This window comes from Colius striatus, chromosome 4 (assembly GCF_028858725.1).
Source record: "Colius striatus isolate bColStr4 chromosome 4, bColStr4.1.hap1, whole genome shotgun sequence".
Lineage (NCBI taxonomy): Eukaryota > Metazoa > Chordata > Aves > Coliiformes > Coliidae > Colius > Colius striatus.
In genome coordinates this window covers 74,226,499-74,247,753 of record NC_084762.1, presented here as the reverse complement: position 1 = coordinate 74,247,753, position 21,255 = coordinate 74,226,499, and the positions used below count along the sequence as shown (strand labels likewise).

Sequence of the window (21,255 nt, the reverse complement as noted above, 5' to 3'; positions counted from 1 at the left end):
AATCTTCAGCTCTCCAACATGAGACATACCAATCTCTTATGCACGCTCTTTAGACTCAACACACAAACAGGAAGGCTAAACGAGAAATATCACCTTCTTGTTGATCTAGTTTTTGATTATCAAATTAAAATTGTTACTTTATTGCATAATTTCAGCACAACAAGAAAGCTTTCTAGGCTTTCATAAAACATCTCTTCCACCCATTTCCAGTTGCCTGTAATATTTCCAAAGAACAATGAGAAAGATGCATATTAATAATACTTGGCAAATTCTATTTCCACTTGGTGAAGTAGAAGAGAGTGGAAAGATCTTTGGAAGGGCATACAAACCAGTAACTCCAGGAGTTAATCCAAATGAAGAGAAAGAAGTAGAATTCTGTTCAGAGGTATTAATCCTTGCATCCACATTCCAAGCAGCTGTGGGAGAAGGGGAGGGAAGAAAGAAATTCACTCTGCTGGCAATGTTGAAAAAGTTGGCTATTTAATTATGAATAGGGTCAGAAGAAGTTGACATTCCAGCTATGTTAACATTTCACACAACTGAGAACATTATTTTGCTTACTATATCAGGCAATCAGTGCTCATAGAGATGTGGCTGTATGAGCACTCACCTTGAAACAATTCTCAAGCTTTCTAAGATCTTCTTCCCTCTACAGCCTTTTGTATCCATAAACTTCTCACAAAGGAAAAACAAATTGTATTTTGAGCCCTATACTATTATTCTTCTTCCCATTATTTCAATCATCTAAGTTACCACAAATTGTATTTATTCACTCCGTAGAAGAAACCTATATTGGAGTAAATTGTGTATAAGTTAAAGAACACAACTGAGTTCAGAATAATTTTTGACAATTAAGAAATAGTGCTTCAAAATTAAAATATACTTGACTCTTAAGTATAAGGTAGACAATATGCAGAAACAATCAGTGAATATGTCAACAGAACCATGTATTTAGAATGTGATTCTAAATAAAACCAGCTAGTAGCTTTTATTTAGTTTTGTTTAGCTGGGGGAGTAAGCACTCAAAACTGTAAAAAATGCTACAGACATAGTCCAAGAGGAGACAATCACTATGCCCAACCTACTGACTCCTGTTAATATGGCCCAGAATACTGATGGTTACCTTTGCTGCTGGGGCCTATGGCTGGCTCATGCCCAGCTTGGTGTCCACCAGCATTCCTTATACACAGAGCTACTCTCTACAGTCAGTCTCCAGACAGGGGGACTTCCTGCTCAGGTGCAACACTTCACATTTGTGCCTACTGAACTTCCTCAGGTTCCTGTTGGTGCATTCCTTCGTCTGCTTTAGATTCTATAGGATACTGCCCTTGATCTGGACTGTATCAATTAGCTTCCCCCTCAAGTTTGGTGTAATCTTGGAATTTGATGTGAAAGACACTCTTGCCTCCTCCAGGTCACTCATAAAGATGATAAGCAGGACATCTCTAAGTATAGAGCCCTGTCATATCCTGCATGCTACCAGTCTCTAGGTAGAATATGACTCACCAACCACTACCTTTGAGTCTGACCAGTTTTTCAACCATCCTAACTTGGATACAATAATACTGTGGAAGACAGTGTTGAAAGCATTACTAAAGTAATCATAAAAGGCATTCACTGCTCTCCTCTCACCCACAAAACCAGGTATTTTACCAGAAGGAAATCAGTCTGGTCAAGCATGATGTATTCCGAGTAACAAAAACAACAAGATGGTCACAGTCACTAAGAACTATCTGATTAGAATACAGAGCAGAATACGGCTAACTGGAATACCAAAAAAGCCCTTTGCCTTTTCTTGGCAACAAAAAAACTTCAAATGGAAGAGTAGGTCCTGTCTTGGAAACCACAGTTCAAGATAAATAAAACATAAACAAAAGAGGCCTAGACCAAAGAAACATTGCTGACTACAAAGGAAGACTGCTTTCCAGAGGAGTCTAGGATCACTTAGACTGAACAGGGGAAGGACCATATTACAGTATCTACTAATAAGTTGAAGTTTGTTGCCCAGAGAGAAATGAAGACTCTCTTCTACATTATTATTCTGGACAGTGCAAGTAGCCAAGGCAAAAATATTGTATCAGAAAAGACTAAAACCAACCACTAATGAACAAAAGAATGTAACACTAATTGTCACAAGAGCTTAGCAATCTTTAAGCCTTGAGCCTAAACAAAAATCTGTCAAAATCAAACACATTTGATTTGATCATACTGGATCTACAGATAAGATTTATGGCCTGGGTTTTAAGACATTAATTAAAAAAAAAAGAAGCTGCTCTTCAAAATGACCTAGTAATCACTTCCAGAATTCTAAGGAAGTGATATAAAAATTTTGATTCCTTCACAGAAATAATTTTATTTCAGATAAACTCCAAAAATTCAGTTAAACTGTAAACAGACATAGATGTTAAGCCATCAGAATTTCCCATAAACAGAAACTGCTTAGTTCACATTTCATTAGACCACTCCAAGATTTTTTTAATATATAAGCATAATGCTCTTTAAGAGATTCAATATTTAAAAAAATATACTTATGTAAAAATACTGAAGTGAAGCAAGTTTTCTTTGTAATATCTTACTGATAGGAGTGAACAAAGAACGCTCTTTCCAGGGCCTGCCCACCAGGGTTACACCCCAGTCCTTTCCATTCCCATTAGCGTCTCCAGCGTCCTGGCTCCAAGCTGATGTCTCAGTCTTCCTCTTCCCAGCTGCAGTTGAAGGAACAGATGTCCATTTCTCCTCCCCTACACCAATCTGTGAGGAGATTTTTACAGACTTCTCATTCCAGCTTCCTCCATTTACTGTATGGCTTTCAGTCAATCCTGGAGAAACTTAAATAGAAGCATAAGGAAAGCATTATTTAAAATAAGAACTGGATAAAGAATGAGAACATTACTTATGTGCACATACACTTAACAATAAAAAAAAGAAAGTACAAATGAACAGCAGCTTTGCTAAATCAATGTGATACAGGAGAGCTGCTGCTCTGTCTCAGCTGATTTTCCAGTTCAGATGACATACACCATCTGTCCACTAACTTGAAAGAGTGAGGAAAAAATAGCAACAAACTGCACTCTCCTTCCTGCATCCTTTTCTTTATAGGGTTGATATCTTGGTGAATCAGTGTCTCTAGATTTTAAAAAAGGGGTAGGAGTGCTTCCAACACTGCCAGGTAAATTGTCTTGCAGAGTATAGTGTTGATTTCCAGAAAACACCATGCACTAAATGGAGAATAATTCTTGTCTCATAACTGCATATAGCAGTTCTCTAAGCAGGAAGTAGAAGAAATGACTAAGGATTAGAAAATACTTCCGAAACACTACACAGGATTTACAAAGAACACAGCTATCATATTTACCATAGTGCCCATTGAGGTTAGAGGGAAAAAACCATGGTAATACTCTTAAAATAATTTATAAGCAATATATTTTTGTGATACTACAGTAAAAGACCACAAGACTGCAATAGCCTACCCTAATCAGAAAATACTAGCCATAGAAAGTTTTATGTATATTTTGAGAGAAGTCAGTAATATATTTAGTCACAAAGATCATTATAAAACTTACACTAAGTCATATGCCAACAAAAGCTACAGACCAAACATGTAATTGTTTAAATTAACTCATAGCTCCGGCAGCAGGAGCATACCACGTTCCAGGCAGCCTCACTGTTAAGGAATTGATTAGGTGAGATATGTTCAGATTTTCTCAGACAAATCACATCCAAACACAGACCTCTGTAAGGTCACCACTGCTGTACCTAAAAAACATTGCCCTTTCTTCACAGCACTTACATAGTTTGTGTCAGTCAACATCCCCTGAAGGTAACAAACTTCTTGGGGGAAAGCAACAATAATTGCAGACACAAACCAAACTGTAGCTGGTAGAGAAACACTTTTGCAATCTTGTAACAAGATAGCTGACATGCTGATTCAGCTACATGATCAGCAAGCTTCAGAGAACCACAAAAAAAAAAGAAACGGATTTCTGGAAGTCACCTAGTTCCACCTTCTGCTCAAACCACAGCTAACTTCAAAATTTTATCACATTGCTCAGGTTCTGGAAATCATAAAAGCTTATAATTCAAAGCATCTCTGGGCAATCTTATTAAAAGCTTTTTTCCTCACAGTCATTCAGAATGTCTCTTACTGAAACTTGATTATTGCCTCCTGTCCTCCTCTCATTATGCATCCATCTCTGAAGAATGCAACTCATTCCTCCTGTGCTATGGTCTGGGCAGTTTGCCTGTGGTAAAGCTCCTGAAAACGAGTAGAAAGTGATTAACTTTCTGGAGCTGGGTGCTTTTAGTAACTGATTTGTTGAACTGCTTAATTATACTAACTACTTCTTGTTAAAACAATACCACTTATGTTGGCTATGAGTAAAAACCAAATGTCTTGATTTCATTATGGCAAACTAAATCACTTCCATTATTAATATAGCAGTATCTCTTATTAGTAAACTGTTTAGATTCGCTAGTAGATTACAGTAAAAAAATAGTCAAATATTTTAACAATTACCTGTGTGACATATAATGTTATGTATACTTATTTATAAACATACATTTTGTATTTAAGTACTTTCAAAATGAGTGAACTCGAAGTATGTGTCTCAAAGGATCACAAAGAACTGAGAAGTGCTTGTATACAAACTTCACAATAATCAGGACTGGTATCTGAGCTCTTTGCAGTTATCTATATAAAGTGGTTTTTTTTTGAGCAAGTAATCAATTCATTAACAGAAAAAAATGAGGAAGTTTGAAAAGCTAGAACAAAGAGTTTTTAAGTGGATCTTGAGAATAAGATTTACTGTTCTGTAACTAAAAATGTGTGAAAGAGGTAATCTGTCTGAAAATTCTAGATACTGAATCCTTTTTTCTACAGGTAACAGACTGTTTTCAATCTGTGTAACTCACACTTAAAAGTATAACATCTGCATAGTCCATCAAGAAACCCAGCTGCATAATAATGTCCCAAAAGAATCCTGCACCACACTTTTGTGTTTTCACTTCTGTAAAACACTTCTCTAGTTAGTTACGATATCTAATAATGAAAACCTTTTACCTTGTGGAATTGATGATTCCCCCTTTGCAGGTTTAGAGCTGCTAACCTGTGCATTCAGAAGTGCATCACCTGATTAAGAAGTAAGAGAAAACAGTTTTTTCAAATAGACACATCTGTTAAAAAAAAATCTTCTAAAAGATTATCTAATACTGATATTAAAACCAACCAATCATCAAACTAAATGAAGACATTTACAGAAAACTTAAATAAAATGCTCTAGCTTTTATTATTTGTGTTTATTTTGTAGACACACTCAAAACTGATTTAAGACCTATAATGCAAGGAACTGCAGATTTCAAAGAACTCTAGCTAGTTTCCCCCCGAATGGAAAGCAAAAATCTAAAACAGAGGCTGCATCTTCAAGCAAATGCCAGCTCTGAGTATTTCAAAGATATATAACTATTACTAGCTTCTACCTTACCATGAACACACATTCTGAACAGAATTCAGCTGTGTCTAGTACAAGGTGAACTAAGAACATAGGATGCATGAAGGACTCTGGTAAGAGAGGTTACAGTAGTTATGGCTATTCACAGAGTAGACAGAGAGTTGGAATCATCATTTCTTAAAGCTGTTTCTGTGTAAATGGACAGAAAAAGAGAAAAATACCAATCTAGCCCTCAGACAGGAATCACGCACTCAGTCAAGATGCAAATAGGTGTCAGTAAAAACACCAGGTAAGGTGTGCAAGTTTCAATAAATTGTTACAAGGTACCAGAGAGCTGCTGTGCTCCGTCTTTTTGTTACTTTGCTAGAACATCAAATTTCATCTAATTAAAGCACCAAATGTATCAGTAGGTTAAAAGTACCTTAAGAAAGCTAAACTGTTTGTGTCTTCAGATTCTTTCTGTTTCTTAAACCATTTCTCAGTTACAGCCAAGTCTGAATTCCTGTGCCTATACATGGTTTAACCAGTCCATGCTACTTTTTCCTGAAAGAGTAGTAGTCATAGAAGCTAAAGCCTATACTTCTTTATTGAACTCTTAGTTACAACTATTACTAAATCTCAGCCAGATGTTTCCCAACAATATGAACAGCTTTTGTACTGGAACTACTAAATTCATGTTGGAAAAAATGTCTACACGTTATATAGTGAATGATCTCTAAGAACTCATGGGCATAACCTTCCCGCAAGGAAGTGTTCAAGAAGTTAAGGAGTTGTTGCTGTCCGCAGCAGTGCTGTGGGTGCCTTTGAAGTCTACAGAAACATAAAGGGCAGAGTCAGTAGAGCACAAGTGAAAGAAAGGGGACATATGCCTATGCAGCTGTGCAGACACTGACAAGAGCACCAGCATGGTGGCCAGCAGCTCAGACACTTAATCCAGAACATTCTCTCCTGAGCTTGCCTAAAAGTGAGGCTCAACAAAAAAGGAGCAGTTTTGAACAACAAAAAGTACCTTTACACAGCTTGAAATAATTTCCTCAACGGTTACAGCCTCCAAATATACCTACCATATATCCACAACAGGGTCACTATTTAAACATTCAAGTAAAGTTGCTCTTCTAGAAGATGTTCACAGACCTATCGACCATCATACCTTTATTTTTTCTGAGACCAGCTGGAAGTGATGGCATGGGCATCAGCTGCTCAATGGATACAGTAACTGTATTTTCCACTCCTTGGAGATTAGAGTCTCCTGAGCCACCATCGGTCAGCACTTTGTCTCGCTTACGCTGCTGTCGCTTCTCTCTGTTACTGATTTTCGTTTCCCAGGCTCCTAAAACATCCCCCAAATGAAAACATCGCTGAGTCAGACAGCAAAATAAAGGAGTTTTAGCGCCTTTTGTACCAAGCTGAAGTCCAAGCACAGGCCAAGTTAAAAAAATAAATAAATAAATAAATAAATAAAAAATCACAAAGCAGACAACTTCAACATTACTTTGAAAACTTGAACAACTGGCCAAAGCCAAGTTTTTCTGAATGTAATGTGATACTACTTTGCTACACAGAGAAAAACATGAACAACATGAGGGCCCTACTATTAAAGACTTTTCTCAGTTTTTCTAAGCTTAACTTAAAAAAAAAAATATCAGTTGAAGTTATTAAAAACTATTGTTTCAAAGATCAGATTTCCAGATATAACATGTGACTATAGAGTTATGATAAAATTAATTTCTTATATTTCTTTATGACACACAAACAAGTAAATCTTAAAGACCACTTAATCCAAAATATGTACAATTCCATTTTTTGTGTTTTTGTTCAGTACCTTCATCAACTTCCTTTCCATCTAGACGTGACATATCCTGAACTGTTTTAGCATCTCCTTTTGATTTCTTTTTTTTCTTTGACTAGAAAAAAAACAAACATGACACCATATTATCTTAATAATTACTTAATCATCATTTGTCATAGTGATTAACAATCCCCCTCCCAACAAAATGTAGGAGTAAGTTTGAAAGAGATTTTCCTGAAAATCTTCTGTACAGACAATCCCTTGAAAGGAGTACTAAACAATATGAATTGCTAAGTTAAGACTATGAAGTAAGTTACTGTGAGGGTAATGGAGCACTGCACAGGCTGCCCAGGTAGGATGTGGAGTCTCCTTCCTTGGAGGTCTTCAAGACCTGCCGGGACACGTTACTTCTTGTCTAATGGAAGCAGAGATAAACAAAGAGGAGCAGAAGAAACTACTTCTGAAATAAGTGTTGGTGCAACATACAGCAATAGAAAGTGTTGAAAATATAACATTGATGAAAAGAAAGATGAAAATGCCCCAAGATATTAGGAGAGAATATATTGCAGAAAGCCTTGGAGTTTAATCTTAAGGTAAAGTGATGGTGAATTACCTTCTTAGAAAACTCTATACTGAAAAGTCTTTCAATCAAGTGAAGAAAGGTACAAGATGAACTTGACTGAAAAAAAATACAAAAACAAATCCACCCAAATTTTTTTGAGAAAGATGGTTCCCTACTCAAATGTTATAAGGGGAACTAGTCACCAATTCACAGTCTCTGGAATATTTGAATAAAGATATTCCAAGAAATGCAGGACATCTTTCTAGAAAGAAAAAAAAAAAAAAAAAAAGACTAGTAATTGCCAGCTTTATACCTGAATACAAACTGTATGGTTTTCTGGTCTTAGATGCCCAAGAAGAGTATAACAAACTCCCTAGAATTCAGAATTGGTAACAGCTAAATTATCACAACAGCTGCAGCAAATATCTGCTGGGCCCTAAACGGCATGCAGTCCACATGACTTTGAGTTAGCATGCTCAAAAAGTATCATGTCTCTCCAATATAGGAACTGAAAGCAGTATAGCTTGTTAGTGCAGCAACAAAGAGAACAAAAATTTCACTGCTTAAGTGCAATTTTGTGCCAACACACCTATAACTGTTTAGATCATTCCCTACATGTTAAATCATTTATGGTACTAGAAGAGACACAATACAGATGTATCTAAACTGAATTACCTCACTTATTTGCTTAGTAGCCTACCTTAACTCACATACCAGCTGACTGCTGAAAAGTCTCCATAAGAGAAAGGCAGGTTTGGAAAGCAACTCAAGAAGAATTAGAAGTAAGGATGTGAATAAGCCAAATTACTTGTCAGAGCACTTTCTAAGGAAAAAATTAAAAAGGAAATGAAGAATATAAAAAACAGTTATGATTTGCTTCTTGAAGATTAAGCTGAGGAAAGATTAGTAAGTTTGTACCTACATCTCCCCTTTTCAGCTACTTTGAGAATAAAAGCTGTGGTCTTAGAATTTCTAACACAAAGCCTATAACTATCCAATTGTCCTCTGGCACTAAAAGAACATCTGCAATGACTTCAGAAATCTCCCAGACAAGAGTTTGACTGCTCCTCCAAGTTGTAACTCCAGTTCCTTAAATAACTAGCTCTTACAAAGGCATCAACATAAAACTTAAACTTCGATGTATTTGAGAACTGTAAACCATTTAAAAAATAAGCTTATTTTTAAAAAAAAAGATTGAGAATTCAAATCTTGAAAATACACTTTTCTAACCTGAGTTACTAGAACCTGATCTGAGAAACCAGAACTATAATTAATTATCAAATTTACTCACTACCGGCCAAATTTAGTTCTGTAAACAGTCACTACGTTGGTATCAAACTGACTGAAGCAGCAAGAGATGTTAAAGGTTACTGAAGAAGATAGTTGGTTATTTTACAGAAGCCTACTCATTTTAAGTGTCACCTTCTTCAAGACAGAAAGCTGCCAGTGTTGGCTCTGCCACCAGTCAGAGAGCACATGAGGAACTCAGCAAGCCTGACAAAATTTTTGAAGTCTTTAAGATGCACTGTCCCCTGTGAAAGAAAAATATAAGAAGAAATCTTTCCTCCTCATCCCTATTATTTTCTAGTATTCAAGACATGGTAGTTGTGTGTTTGCAAATACAACGGCCACTGAAGTTTTAACATCCTGCTATCTCATCAACAGAGTTCCTTCCACTAAAAATTCCAAAAAAATCCCATTCTGTTAAAGTCACTAAAATGGAAAAAAGGAGGAAACTATTCAAAGTGACAAGAGAATCATAAGCCCTATGTACGGACACAATCCAGACATTACCCAAAACTTCCCCTCCTCAAAAGCAGAACAAGAGAATCCAATGACTCTTCTGAAAAAACATGCATGAAATTCACAACCCTAAAAGCAGCTACTAGACACAGACACACGAAGAAAGTGTTATTTTCATTGAAAATATATTATTCAAGCACACACCAAAAATCATCATACTCTACTGGTCATAAATTACATATATCCATATATCTATATATGTGCACCTACTACTTCCATCCTACCCATTGACTTATACCACCAACCTCAAGCTCTAGAAAGACACATACCAGGACCCCTTACAATCTTCTTTATAGGTTACAAATGTACCAGATTCCTTGTGAGGTTTAACCAAATAATTACATGTCTGTAAAGTTACCTATACTTTAAAGAAAGTTCTTGCCTATATTTTTGACTGAAGGATAACAGTTGACCCCTAAGGCAATTAAGTTTTGTCCATAGGTTTCCAAAGTGATTTAAAAACATAATTAGTTGAATAAGCACCCATATACATGTAGTGGTACTAATTTCCTGGAGCTGTAGCTTCAACTTAAGATTTTAAAATTCAGATCACTATGTTTGTAGTTTTAAGGTAAAGCTTGAGTTTATCATTTAAACATCTTTCCTACTTGGAAACCGGTTTAAGATAATATGAAAGGTCAGAAGAAATATATAGTTATTTCTTCAGGATCAAATTTTAGTATGTTCTTGAAAAAAAAAACCACAAAGGAGAACAGAAAGAAGTGCACAGAGTGAAATTGTAAGGCAAACCCATTTCAAAGAGAAGTCTTTCTATCTGCCAATGTTAAAAGCTTTTAGAACTCTATAGTCAAGTAACAGGATACAGTCTCTTAGCCAACATACTAACTGAAAAATAAGTTATTATAAGACAGTTAACTAAAGCTTGAATGACCTAAACAAATAAGAATAATCAACTACTGTTTTCTGACTGTTTATGCATAAGCATTTATTTTCCCATCATTACTGAGTGTAGTTAAAACAAATTCATTTTGTTGAAGAAAATATATCAGAAATTTATGACAGTACAAAAATTTAATGCACAATGTTAGCAAAAGAACTAAGCAAAAAATTATCAAAGGCCTATCATAAATATATCCAAGTTGCCCACAAATGATGGCATTTACGATAACACTAGAAGATAATAGTCCCTATAGTGCAAAAAAATAACATCACGATTAGCATGGTCACTTTTTTAGATAAACCTACAGATCAAGCTTCAAAAAGATGTTTCTAATGCAGTAGTTCAATTTGCGTAACAAACCGCTCACATCAGACTTCAAAGCCCACATTTGCCATCAGAAATTAAGAACTGTAATCACTAATGGATGCATCTGACAAAAGAAGGCACTTAAACCTTTGAATATTAGTCCCGGAATTGTTGGGCCATTTACAAGCCACTTAACAATACTATCATTATAAGGCATCTCCATAGAAGCCAGCAAAAATGACAAACAAACTTAATTTCTTAAGGCTTAACATTATCACATGGTTTACAGAGATATCAGTATTTAGTGAGGGGTTTGCTTGATGCAAATGTTCTGTGATAAGGCATGATCTCAGAAGTTAAGAAAATACCCCTACAGCTCTTTGCAACAACAAATCAAATTAGTACTCCTCACAGTAAGAAATACCAAGTAACAGGGCTTTGAATCACAAGTATGGTAACTAGGGACTGAAACAGCATGAACTAAACTTCAACAGTGTCATTTCATATCCATAACTGACCTTTTCATTCTTCTTTTCTGTGTCCACTGGCTGCTTTGTATTTTCTTTACGGACCGTTTGTATTACTTCATCCTCAGATACATCAAGGAAAGACCGTCCATTAGGCTGTTTAAATAGTTAGTATGAACAATTAAAATAAGTGAAGAAGACAAATGAAGCAAAGCTCAAATTACACTATTACTGAAATGCAACTATTTCTTGACTGTAAAATGCCTGGAAGGCTACTAAGTAAAGCTGACAGAGTTGTAGATCAGTGCTCAAAGTATCTGTTGCAATTCTACTTTTACCAGCTCTAGAAACGCCAAAGGAAAAGAGGCAAGTTTCCTCATTTCATCTGAATCCTACTCAACACAGGAATTCCTTATAAGTAAATTTCTGAAAGTCATTAGCTTTCAGAACACCTACAGTTCTCTGTGCCATAGACTACCTAATTAAATGAATGTATTTACCATCTTGTAATAGTTTAGCAACATGATGAATTTTTAAAACAATTTCTACCTTGACCAAATTTCTGCAAATCCTACCTATGCATATCCCTCACAGCTCATTTCCTTTGCAAGTTAAACTTCATAGTAGAACAGAAATTAGAAGTCAAACACAAAGCATGACTGAGCATGACATCTCATTGTTCTTTTCTGACAGACTTGATTACAGGTGCTATATTAGTCTACCATTTTCCTCTCACATTATTAAGGAAAGAAAAATAGCATGTATTGCTTAACATACAAAATTGAAACTCTGGACAGTCATTAAATTAGTTTTTATCCTCACATTTGACAGCAAAGGCATACCTTAGCATTCCCTACGCAAAAATGTAGTAATTTTTAAAGTCATGTTTATTGTTGACAAAAAGCTATGACTGAAGTGACTATGCTTAACTCCAAAAAAGATGACAACAAGCAAAGCATTATAGTACTGTTAGTCATTAATTTCACTGAGCAAAAAGCAATTGTTAAGAGTAGTAATTGACACTGAGTCCACACAAATTTCATACATTCATAATGATTCAGTTAAATTCTGAAAATTAAATAGGATATTAAGCATAAATAACTACTTTGTAGTTGCTTTACTTAAAAAGAAATTGCAGAAATTAAAGTCCGAACTGTATTACCTTTAGTCGTTTTTTGTTATGAAATCCCCAAAAGTTACATTAACCTGGTTATTTAAAGTAAAACAAAGGCCATATTACAACTTAGTGTACCAGTTCCTTCAAATATCAGTTCTGATTCCCAATTTACTGGTACAGGTATTTCAGTCTTGCCGTGTTATATTATGCTTACAAATCACCCTTGGCGTGATTTCACCAGCACGTAACACAGTATTGCTTACTGTAGTTCACCAGCATGCCAACTTCTTATTTTGGAACTATTAATAGAAATTGAAAGATCAGGTCACCTAACACCTCTTCCCCTTCAACCACCAGCTTTTAACTAATTTTTTAACTAATTTTTAACTAAGATTTTTCATCTAAAATGGAGTACTTTTCTCTCAGCATTATGAAAATCAAGTATATTTTACAGATCTGGGTCTCAAAACTCCCAGCAAAGCTCACAGTACTCAATTCCACAGGGATACCAAAGACCAGATATCGATCTTGAAAATAATCCATTGCCAAAAATCAGGTCTTGAACTCCTCCATTTTCTCCAGATTCTGCACAGTCATGTTAGTAGTGTGATGTCTTTCAATCTATGACAGTACTCCTGATGTTGAAGATCTTAAGTGGGAGAAGAAATCATATTTCTAAGTTGTTTAGCAGCAGTTAGGTAACAGATTTGCTGCATCTAGTATTGGACTTGTGGCAAAAATGTTTACAGCAAGTAACTTTTTAAATTCTGTACCTTGCTTTGTTTCTTTGCTATAACATACATACCCTTAAGTTGAAAACCACTGTCTTAATCCCTCTCAAAAATTCAATTTCAATTCAATTTTAAAACAACCCAAAACAACAGATGTTTCTCTGAAGTAATAAACTATAATTCATATCCATTAAGAATCCTCTGGAAAAACTCATCCACATGACTGTTTAAAATACTGTCTGATCATCTGATCATGCAAACAATAACCATGAGAAATATGTTTAAAAACTTGTCCTTTGATACATTTCTCCCTCAATGTACCCTGAATTGGAAATCTCTTTTGCGGTGGAAGATTTCCACATTTATTTTCTGCCCACAGATGAATCATAAGACTTTTAACCAAAATTCATGTGACCATTTTTGGGTATACCAAAGACAGTAACAGAAGCAGGAAAGGAAAAAGCATTTCCATAGTATTCAGAAATGTTTATTTTAAAAGACAACTACAGTCAAAGAGACCAAATTCAAGACTTCATGGTAATATATCAAAAGTTCACTGACAATATTAACTCAAAATGTGCAATTTATTATTTGTAATCTTTTTTGTTAACCTAAAAGCTACAGGGAAGATGCAACAAGGCAGAAATAGTGCTGTCAATAACACTACTGAGTTCTGAATGCAATTCTTGCCTATTGACCTTAAAATCCCAATATTTAAATAAACCCTTTCCATAGACATTTGAGGACATTAATCCAAAAGTAGAACAAAGTTTTGCTGAACCTGTTAATGTTGTTCTTTAAATATGATTCAGTGCAAAGGATAACTTTTTTTCACACTTCAAATGGTAGTAATGAAATGGGCATTGAGTCTTACAAGACTGTACTAACCTAAATCCTTAGTTACACATTATAAAGAAATGTCTACTTAGTATATCTTTGGCCTTAGAATATCTGTTTACCAATATTATTTTCTGTAAGCTTCTCTTAAGAAACCATGCAATTTTTTCTCTGAGCACTGGAGAATTCTACAGCCCTACTTCTCACAATTTGACAACTAATATGTACGCAAAAACATGTCACTACCAGTTGAAAGTATGAAAAAGATTTTAGTCAGATTACTTCTAAGGGCAACAGCAGAAAAGAGTCATAGCCTGAAAAGTTCTTTCAATCAGACCAAGGAGGAAACTTTCTCAAATGCATGCAAATGCATTTACTAAAATGTGTAGCATTTACTGTCCAGGTGTACTTCAAACAATAGCAGGTATGTAGTCAATTGGTATTTTCTGCAGCTGCAAACATATGGTATCAATGGTTACTCTCAAGTTTCTGTGGTGTCTTGCAGATTGTACAGAAACCACGTAAGAACAGTTTCACCTTTTTTCTGCAGGTTTAAAAAAGTAGAAAAGCACAGGAATTATTCATAAGGGAAGTGAAATGAAATATCACGAGATTTAAAAAAAACCAACCAAACAAAAAAATCTCAACAGGAGATAAAGAACTCTGTGACACAAGATAAAATGTTCCAGCCTTGCTTGGTGAGAATTATGCCTCACCTGCCATAAAATGAGCTCAGTAATTCTATATTAAAGTAACCCTAGAGCTCTTAATTAGACATCTGTAGTGTGCTCTTTAATGCTACAGACCAGTTGCTCTGAGCTTTCTGAAACATCTGCAGTAGAAATCTAGACCATGCCACAGGAAACCCTGTAGTAAATCTACTGATAATAGGCTTACTCTTTCCCCTTGCAGACCTCAGTTTTAGCACCACAGCATACAAAAACACAAGATGAAAATGACAAGGCAATAAGGAGTTGTTTTGAGAATTTCTCATGTGAAAGTCGGAAAATATTGGGATGTGTTACTATGGGTATCTATGAAGTTATCATGGAAAACGTGTATGAGGCAGGCCTATAAAACTTTGCCACTGGTATAAACATATTTGCACTACAGTTAACGGTTCAGTTTTGGAAACTGGTTCAGTTTTCCAATAAAGTTTGGAAATTGGAAAATGGTTCAGTTAATGGTTTGGTTTTGGAAAACTGAGTTTACCTCTGCATGGAAATAATGACACCAAGTACTATAAAAATAACTTAAAATTAATTCAGTATGACAGCTTGACAGCTGAAAAATTCTTTTACTCTTTTGATTATGAAAATATTTGCTCTTACATAGCCTTAGCTTTATTTTGTGCCTAAGCAAACCAAACTTTAATCAGTACAAGTATTAATATTAACCAAAAAGTTAAGTTGTACATAAAATTAATACAAAGTTGCTTTTATGAAGCCCTGCACTACAGAACATTGTCAAGTTAACAGTGTATCTACCTCTTCACTCTATCTTCTCTTGAGGCATTTTGAAAATGTTTTCAGTGATGACTTGCAAGAGCTTATGCTTTGTTTTTATACTGGATTTTAATGAAAATAAAACAAGAAAAGTCTGAATTATCTAGGGTTAGTCTTTTTTTTAAGAAGGCATAATAGATCTACTAAACCTTAAAGGATTCAAGCTGTTTAAGACGGCCAAAGAAATTGCTTCTTTAACATGCCTTCTCCAAAATGGAGACCTAACTACACTGGAAAGATTCTGAATCACAATGCTTCCTCTTCTTGATGCTCAGTATTCAGTCTTTTGCAACTTCCAGAATCAACTTCAGTAGTTCACTGTTTAAAGACAGGTTGGTGACGTATGCAGACTTTTTAAATATTCTTTTAAGATATTCTAGGCTTCTCATTAAAAAATCCCTAAAATTCAGAAACGTCTCAAGTCTTAACACTGCCACAGATGCAAATGAAGGTATGAGCCCATTTTCTCTCCTTTTCCTGGTCATTAGGTAAACAATTCAGATTTTATACAGCAAGATTTAATTAAAATACACAGTTGTAACAGGCAAGGGACATCTGCTTCACTTTCATTCCTATAATCCATTTGGACATAAATAGGATTACAAACATACTAACAATATAAAAGCTATAGAAGCAATCCCTTCAAGTCCCAAAACGAAGGTAACTGAAAGCTTTAGAGCAGTTGATAATTTCTGCATTCTACTGATTTTCTCATGAAGTGCATGCAGACTGTTAAAGACGGAAGGTTCCAACACCACACACTGATGAGTTTTGTTTTTTTTTCCCCAAAAGATTGGAATTATTTGTTTTTAAGGGGCTGCTAAGACACAGATTTCCTTATTAAAGGAGATGATCCTTACTGTAACAACTAAAGTAGACATATTCCTAATGAAGAAAGCTCACCACAAGACTGATGTTAACATGTCTTGTCCAAAAGATACAGCAAAAAGCCCTACTCAAGTTCGAATCATCACAGCATTTATGGGGCTTACAATGCTGCTTTCAGCAGTCTGACCTGCAACTCCTAGCTTGAAATGCTAAGCCACTGAAAGGTCTACACTACTAGTACCTAGCCCTACAAACATTCGATAAATAATAATAAAAAATGCTTTAATATAATAGTTTCCATGAAAAAGCTTTTACGGGAAGAAACTAGCGTTTTTGTCATCATCCAGGACTACTAGTGTGTAATTTCCGTCTGTGCTCCTCCAGGTTTTCAGAGCAATCGAGTAACCCAGACGACACGCGACAGCCCCAGAGCAGACAGAATCCCTCCTCCCTTCCCTAGGCAAATACCACACAGGTGAATGGCACGGCGGCTCTGGGGGACCTCCGTGGCCTCCAGACCCTGCGGGCGATCCTCACGCTTCTCACCGTGGCCCATTTAACCTGCAAGCGTTTTACCGAGGAGGGGGCACCGGTGACAAGGCCCGGAAAGAAGCAGACACTATCTCCTCTCGCCGCGATTCCCGCAGGGGACTCGCCGCGCCCAGTCGAGTGCCACTGCAAACCCCGACGCCGTCCCCATCCTGCCGCTGTCAAAGCGCCTTTCATCCCCCCTCCCCCGCCGGCGCCTGGGCCCAGCCGCCTCCCCTGCCCCACCACGTCCCGACTCCTTCCCTCCCGACCGGTATGGCCCCCGCAGCCCTCCTCACCCGAGCCGTTTTCTCCGGTAGTTTCTTCTTGTTTCTCTTCTTCTGCTCGTCGCTCTTCAGGTGCAGCTGTCCGGAGCCCGGGCCACCCGCCTTGCCGTGGCCCCCGCCGGCTGTCAGGCCGGTCTCGGCCGCCTCGTCACTCTTCCTCTCCGCCGCGCTCCGTGCCAGCTTCTTACGGGGACTGCCTGCGCAGGCCGCGGCCAGGAGCAGCCCCAACAGCCCAAGCCCCAGGGCGGCCGGGACCACCAGGGCGAGCCAGGTGGGCAGGCCCTGCGGGTCGAGGCCCAGCTCGAGGCCCAGCTCGGCACGCAGCAGGCCCAGGCCGCCCGAGAGAATGGCTCGCACTCGGGCTGCCGCCTCCTCGGCCTGCTGGGCCGCCGTCTCCTGCCAGCTCTCCGCAGCCATCGCGGCCCCCTGCCCCGCAGAGGCCCGAAGCAGGCGGGGCGGCGAGAGAGCGCTCAGGCCGAGAACATCGCGGCCTCACGAGAGTCGCGCTCGCCTGCCCCAGCCGGAGCCCGCCAAGGGTCGGGTGGAGAGGGAAGACGGGGACGGAGCCTCGGCGGGACGCAGTTGCCTCAACCCCGCGGGCGCCCGGGTCTCCTCCTCTTCCTCCCCGCCCTCCGCCTGGCGCGCAACGTCACCGCCCCGCCGAGCGCCCGCCGCTGCCGCAACGCGCCGCCGCCATCGCCGCCGCGCGCGGGGCGGAGGGTAACGCCTGAAGGGCGGGCGCAGAGCTCCCCGCTCTGCCCCTTCTCCCCCTCAGCGCAGGCCTGCGGCCCTCCTCTTCCCCTACTCCGCTCAGGGCGGCACCGGCTGTGGGAAAGGCGGAGGGCGGTGCGAGGAACAACCTTGACGTGGCAGTCGGCGAGCGGCGCCGGGGCTGTGAAGGCCGAGTGGCCCCCGTGGCCGGGGCGGGAGACTCCTTGGTGTTTCCCTCGGGACTAGGGCGGGCGGCTGTACCCGGGAGTGGTGGCTTGACCCTCTCCCGCCGTTTCGGCGGGCCGTGCTTCTTCCCCGCTGCGCCCCCGCGGAGCAGCGTGCCCGAGCGGTGGGACGCGCTGTCCCGCGCGGAGAGGGCCATCCCCGGGCCGCCAAAGCGGCTACGGCTTTCCCAGATCCGCCCCATCGTGGGTGCATTTCCACGGCGATGATCACTAATCGGCTCTTATTTTAGTGTGCGGTTGTCCCAGAGAGGCGGTACGGCCCCGGTGTGGAGACGCCAGCTGCCGGTTTGTGGGTGCTCTTGCCGCCGGCGGAGCTCCAGGACTAGCCCTGAGGCCACGCTACGAGTCTCAGGGACTTGAGAGTTGCTCTTTCCCTTCAGGCTTCAGAGGCTGGGATTAGAGCCCCTCAGAGGCCCATCTCTTCTGCAGAGAAAAAATGTTGGGACAAAACCCCCAAGGGTGTGGTTTTAGTTCTTTCTAAATATAGCTAGACAAGATAACACAACAGCACTGATTTTTTTTTTATGAACCTTATTTTCTAAGATTGGAACTCCCACAAACTGGCTTCATCTATCACATCAAATAGTTTCATGAAAAATAAGCTATGTGTATCACTGGGAGTTGTGTTGTCATTAGGGTTCCAAAACTGTATTTCTCCATGTTTGTTAAAAAGAATGCTAAAAAAATTAAACCCCAAATGCATGTATTGATTTTTAAGAAATCTGGTCTCACACCATCCAGAGTTCCTGCAGGGTTTGAGGTTGTCAGAACTTCAGAGCTGGTGTTGAGGGGCGTCACAATGACTTTGGCCTTCTGCGGTGGTTTGTTGCTGCAAAGTGATCCCACAGAATCACAGAATCTTAAGGGTTGGAAGGGACGTCAAAAGATCATCTAGTCTAACCCTCCTGCCGGAGCAGGACCACCTAGAGCAGGTCACACAGGAACTCATCCAGGTGGGTTTTGAATGTCTCCAGATAAGAAGACTCCACAACCCATCTGGGCAGTCTATTTGAGTGGTCCATCACCCTCACAGTGAAGAAATTCTTCCTTGTGTTTCTTTGGAACCTCTTATGTTCCAGTTTGTACCCATTGCCCCTTATCCTATCACTGGACATCATTGAGAACAGCCTTGCTCCATCCTCCTAACATTCACCCTTTACATACTTGTAAACATTAATGAGGTCACCCATCAGTCTCCTCCAAGCTCAAGAGCCCCAGCGTTCATCACAAGGGAGATGCTCCACTCCATCACCTTTATGGCCCTGTGCTGAACTCTCTCCAGTTGTGTCCCATTCTTTCACTTCACAATTCCACTTACAGATAAAAATGTTACTCTCATAGCCTGCTAGGAAGATATGTGTTTAGTGCATTGAACTTTGCATAGGATGCTTGGCATATTTTAAATGTAGTAAAATAAAATTTGTTTAAACAACACAGTGATAGCTTACACGGCTTTCATATAACTACTTAATTTTGTAAAGTCAATATATCTTTCACATACAAGTGGCTATACATTTTCATTGCTTTCGGAGATTTTTAGTAAAATACTCAAATTGCTTCTAAGTCCTTTTTTAAAAAAAAAAAAAAAATACCACTAGGCAGTCAATCAAGTCCTGCTCTTCTAATTGACTTCAGTTGGAACAAAGGATATTGCTGGAACTGGCAGTAGCAACAATCTCAGGCAGAACGTTTTACTGGTAGACATTTAGATACTTTTAGAAGTTTGGGTTTTTTTTTTAATTCAAAGTTGTAATACTTTGTGAGCCTTTTATGCTTTAGCATATACCATGCACATTTTTTGGGGGCACTATTAACCATTATTGTACTATTTGTTGCACGATTCAGCCACTGTAACATAGAATCATAGAATGGTAGGGTTGGAAGGGAGCTTTAGAGATCATCTAGCCCAACACCCCTGCAGAAGCAGGTTCACCTAGATCAGGTCGCATAGGAACATGTCCAGGCACGTCTTGAAGACCTCCAAGGAAGGAGGCTCCACAACCCCTCTGGGCAGCCTGTTCCACTGCTCTGTCACCCTCACAGTGAAATATCTTCCAGTTTCATCCCATTACCCCTTGTCCTGTTACTAGCTACAATAGAAAAAAGGAATGCCCCAACCTCCTGACACCCACCCTTTAGATATTTGTAAATGTTAATAAGATCTCCTCTCAGTCTCCTCCAGACTAAACAGCCCCAGTTCCCACAGCGTTTCCTGTATGGAAGATGTTCCAGTTCCCTGATTTTCTTGGTGGCCCTGTGCTGGACTCTCTCCAGAAGTTCTGTGTCCCTCTTGAACTGAGGAGCCCAGAACTGGACACAGGACTCCAGATGAGGCCTCACCAGGGCAGAGTAGAGGGGGAGTAGAATCTCCCTTGACCTGCTGACCACACTCTTCTTGATGCATCCCAGGTTGCCATTGGCCTTCTTGGCCACGAGGGCATGGCAAAAGAATTACTCTGTAAGTAGTTTATTTGTTTAAGATGTTGTCCCATATAGACAGAGGTGATGGAACAGTGATCACATAGTTTTAGTTCTAAATGTGTTGGATGATGTTTTTGTTTGGTTGGCTTTTTTTTGATGGGTTTTGTTTGTCTGATTTGGGTTTTTTTGTTGTTGTTGTTTGTTTATTGTGTTGTTTTGTTTTTTAAAACCTGGGGCGGTAGAACAGGAGATATTTTTCATTTTAAAGAAAACGCTGCAAGAACCTGAGGTGGTTGAATTCTATGATTCCGGTGATTGACTTGAAGACCCGATGAAGCCTTTTACATGCTGCACGTTGGCACCACCGAGTGGCAGCGTCGTGAATAGCCGGTATTCGTACTAAACATTTATGGGGCCGAGAGGGAAACCAAAAGTAGCAGATCCCCACTTGGAAAGAACCGCTTTCGGTTTGATTCGGCGAGGTAATCTGAAACTAATAAATATATTTTTATTCTGGACTAATGAGATACAACCATAAACAGATATACAATTTGTAGCAAATTGAAATATTCTTAAGAAAGTTTGTGACTGTAACATACTACTTTGACAGTACTCATCACAAAGTACATGGGGTCTATTTCATACTAATTTCAATACTGATATTAGTCAGGTGTTAATCTTCAAATGCCTTAATAGATTTGATCAAAGCTACCCCAAAGACTCCTTCAGGCAGAGCTGAATATAAAATATCTTTCTCATGTCGTTTTCCC

General features: G+C 39.0%; 1 protein-coding gene across 2 annotated transcripts in view; it reads right to left on the bottom strand.

The window, feature by feature from the left end:
* The window catches only part of MTDH (metadherin), a 33,895-nt gene extending 16,102 nt beyond the window's left edge, over positions 1 to 17,793 (bottom strand). The window contains exons 1-7 of one of the 2 annotated variants that reach the window (XM_061995065.1): positions 17,121 to 17,793; positions 11,327 to 11,431; positions 7,270 to 7,351; positions 6,598 to 6,777; positions 5,060 to 5,128; positions 2,577 to 2,828; positions 330 to 416 (exon numbers count right to left, since the gene is read on the bottom strand). In XM_061995065.1, coding sequence (XP_061851049.1) covers positions 330 to 416; positions 2,577 to 2,828; positions 5,060 to 5,128; positions 6,598 to 6,777; positions 7,270 to 7,351; positions 11,327 to 11,431; positions 17,121 to 17,525 — 1,180 coding nt within the window. In that variant the 5' untranslated portion in view covers positions 17,526 to 17,793. The remainder of the gene's footprint in view (positions 1 to 329; positions 417 to 2,576; positions 2,829 to 5,059; positions 5,129 to 6,597; positions 6,778 to 7,269; positions 7,352 to 11,326; positions 11,432 to 17,120) is intronic. The other variant, XM_061995064.1, reaches the window with a different exon arrangement.
* Between the last annotated feature and the right edge of the window lie 3,462 nt (positions 17,794 to 21,255).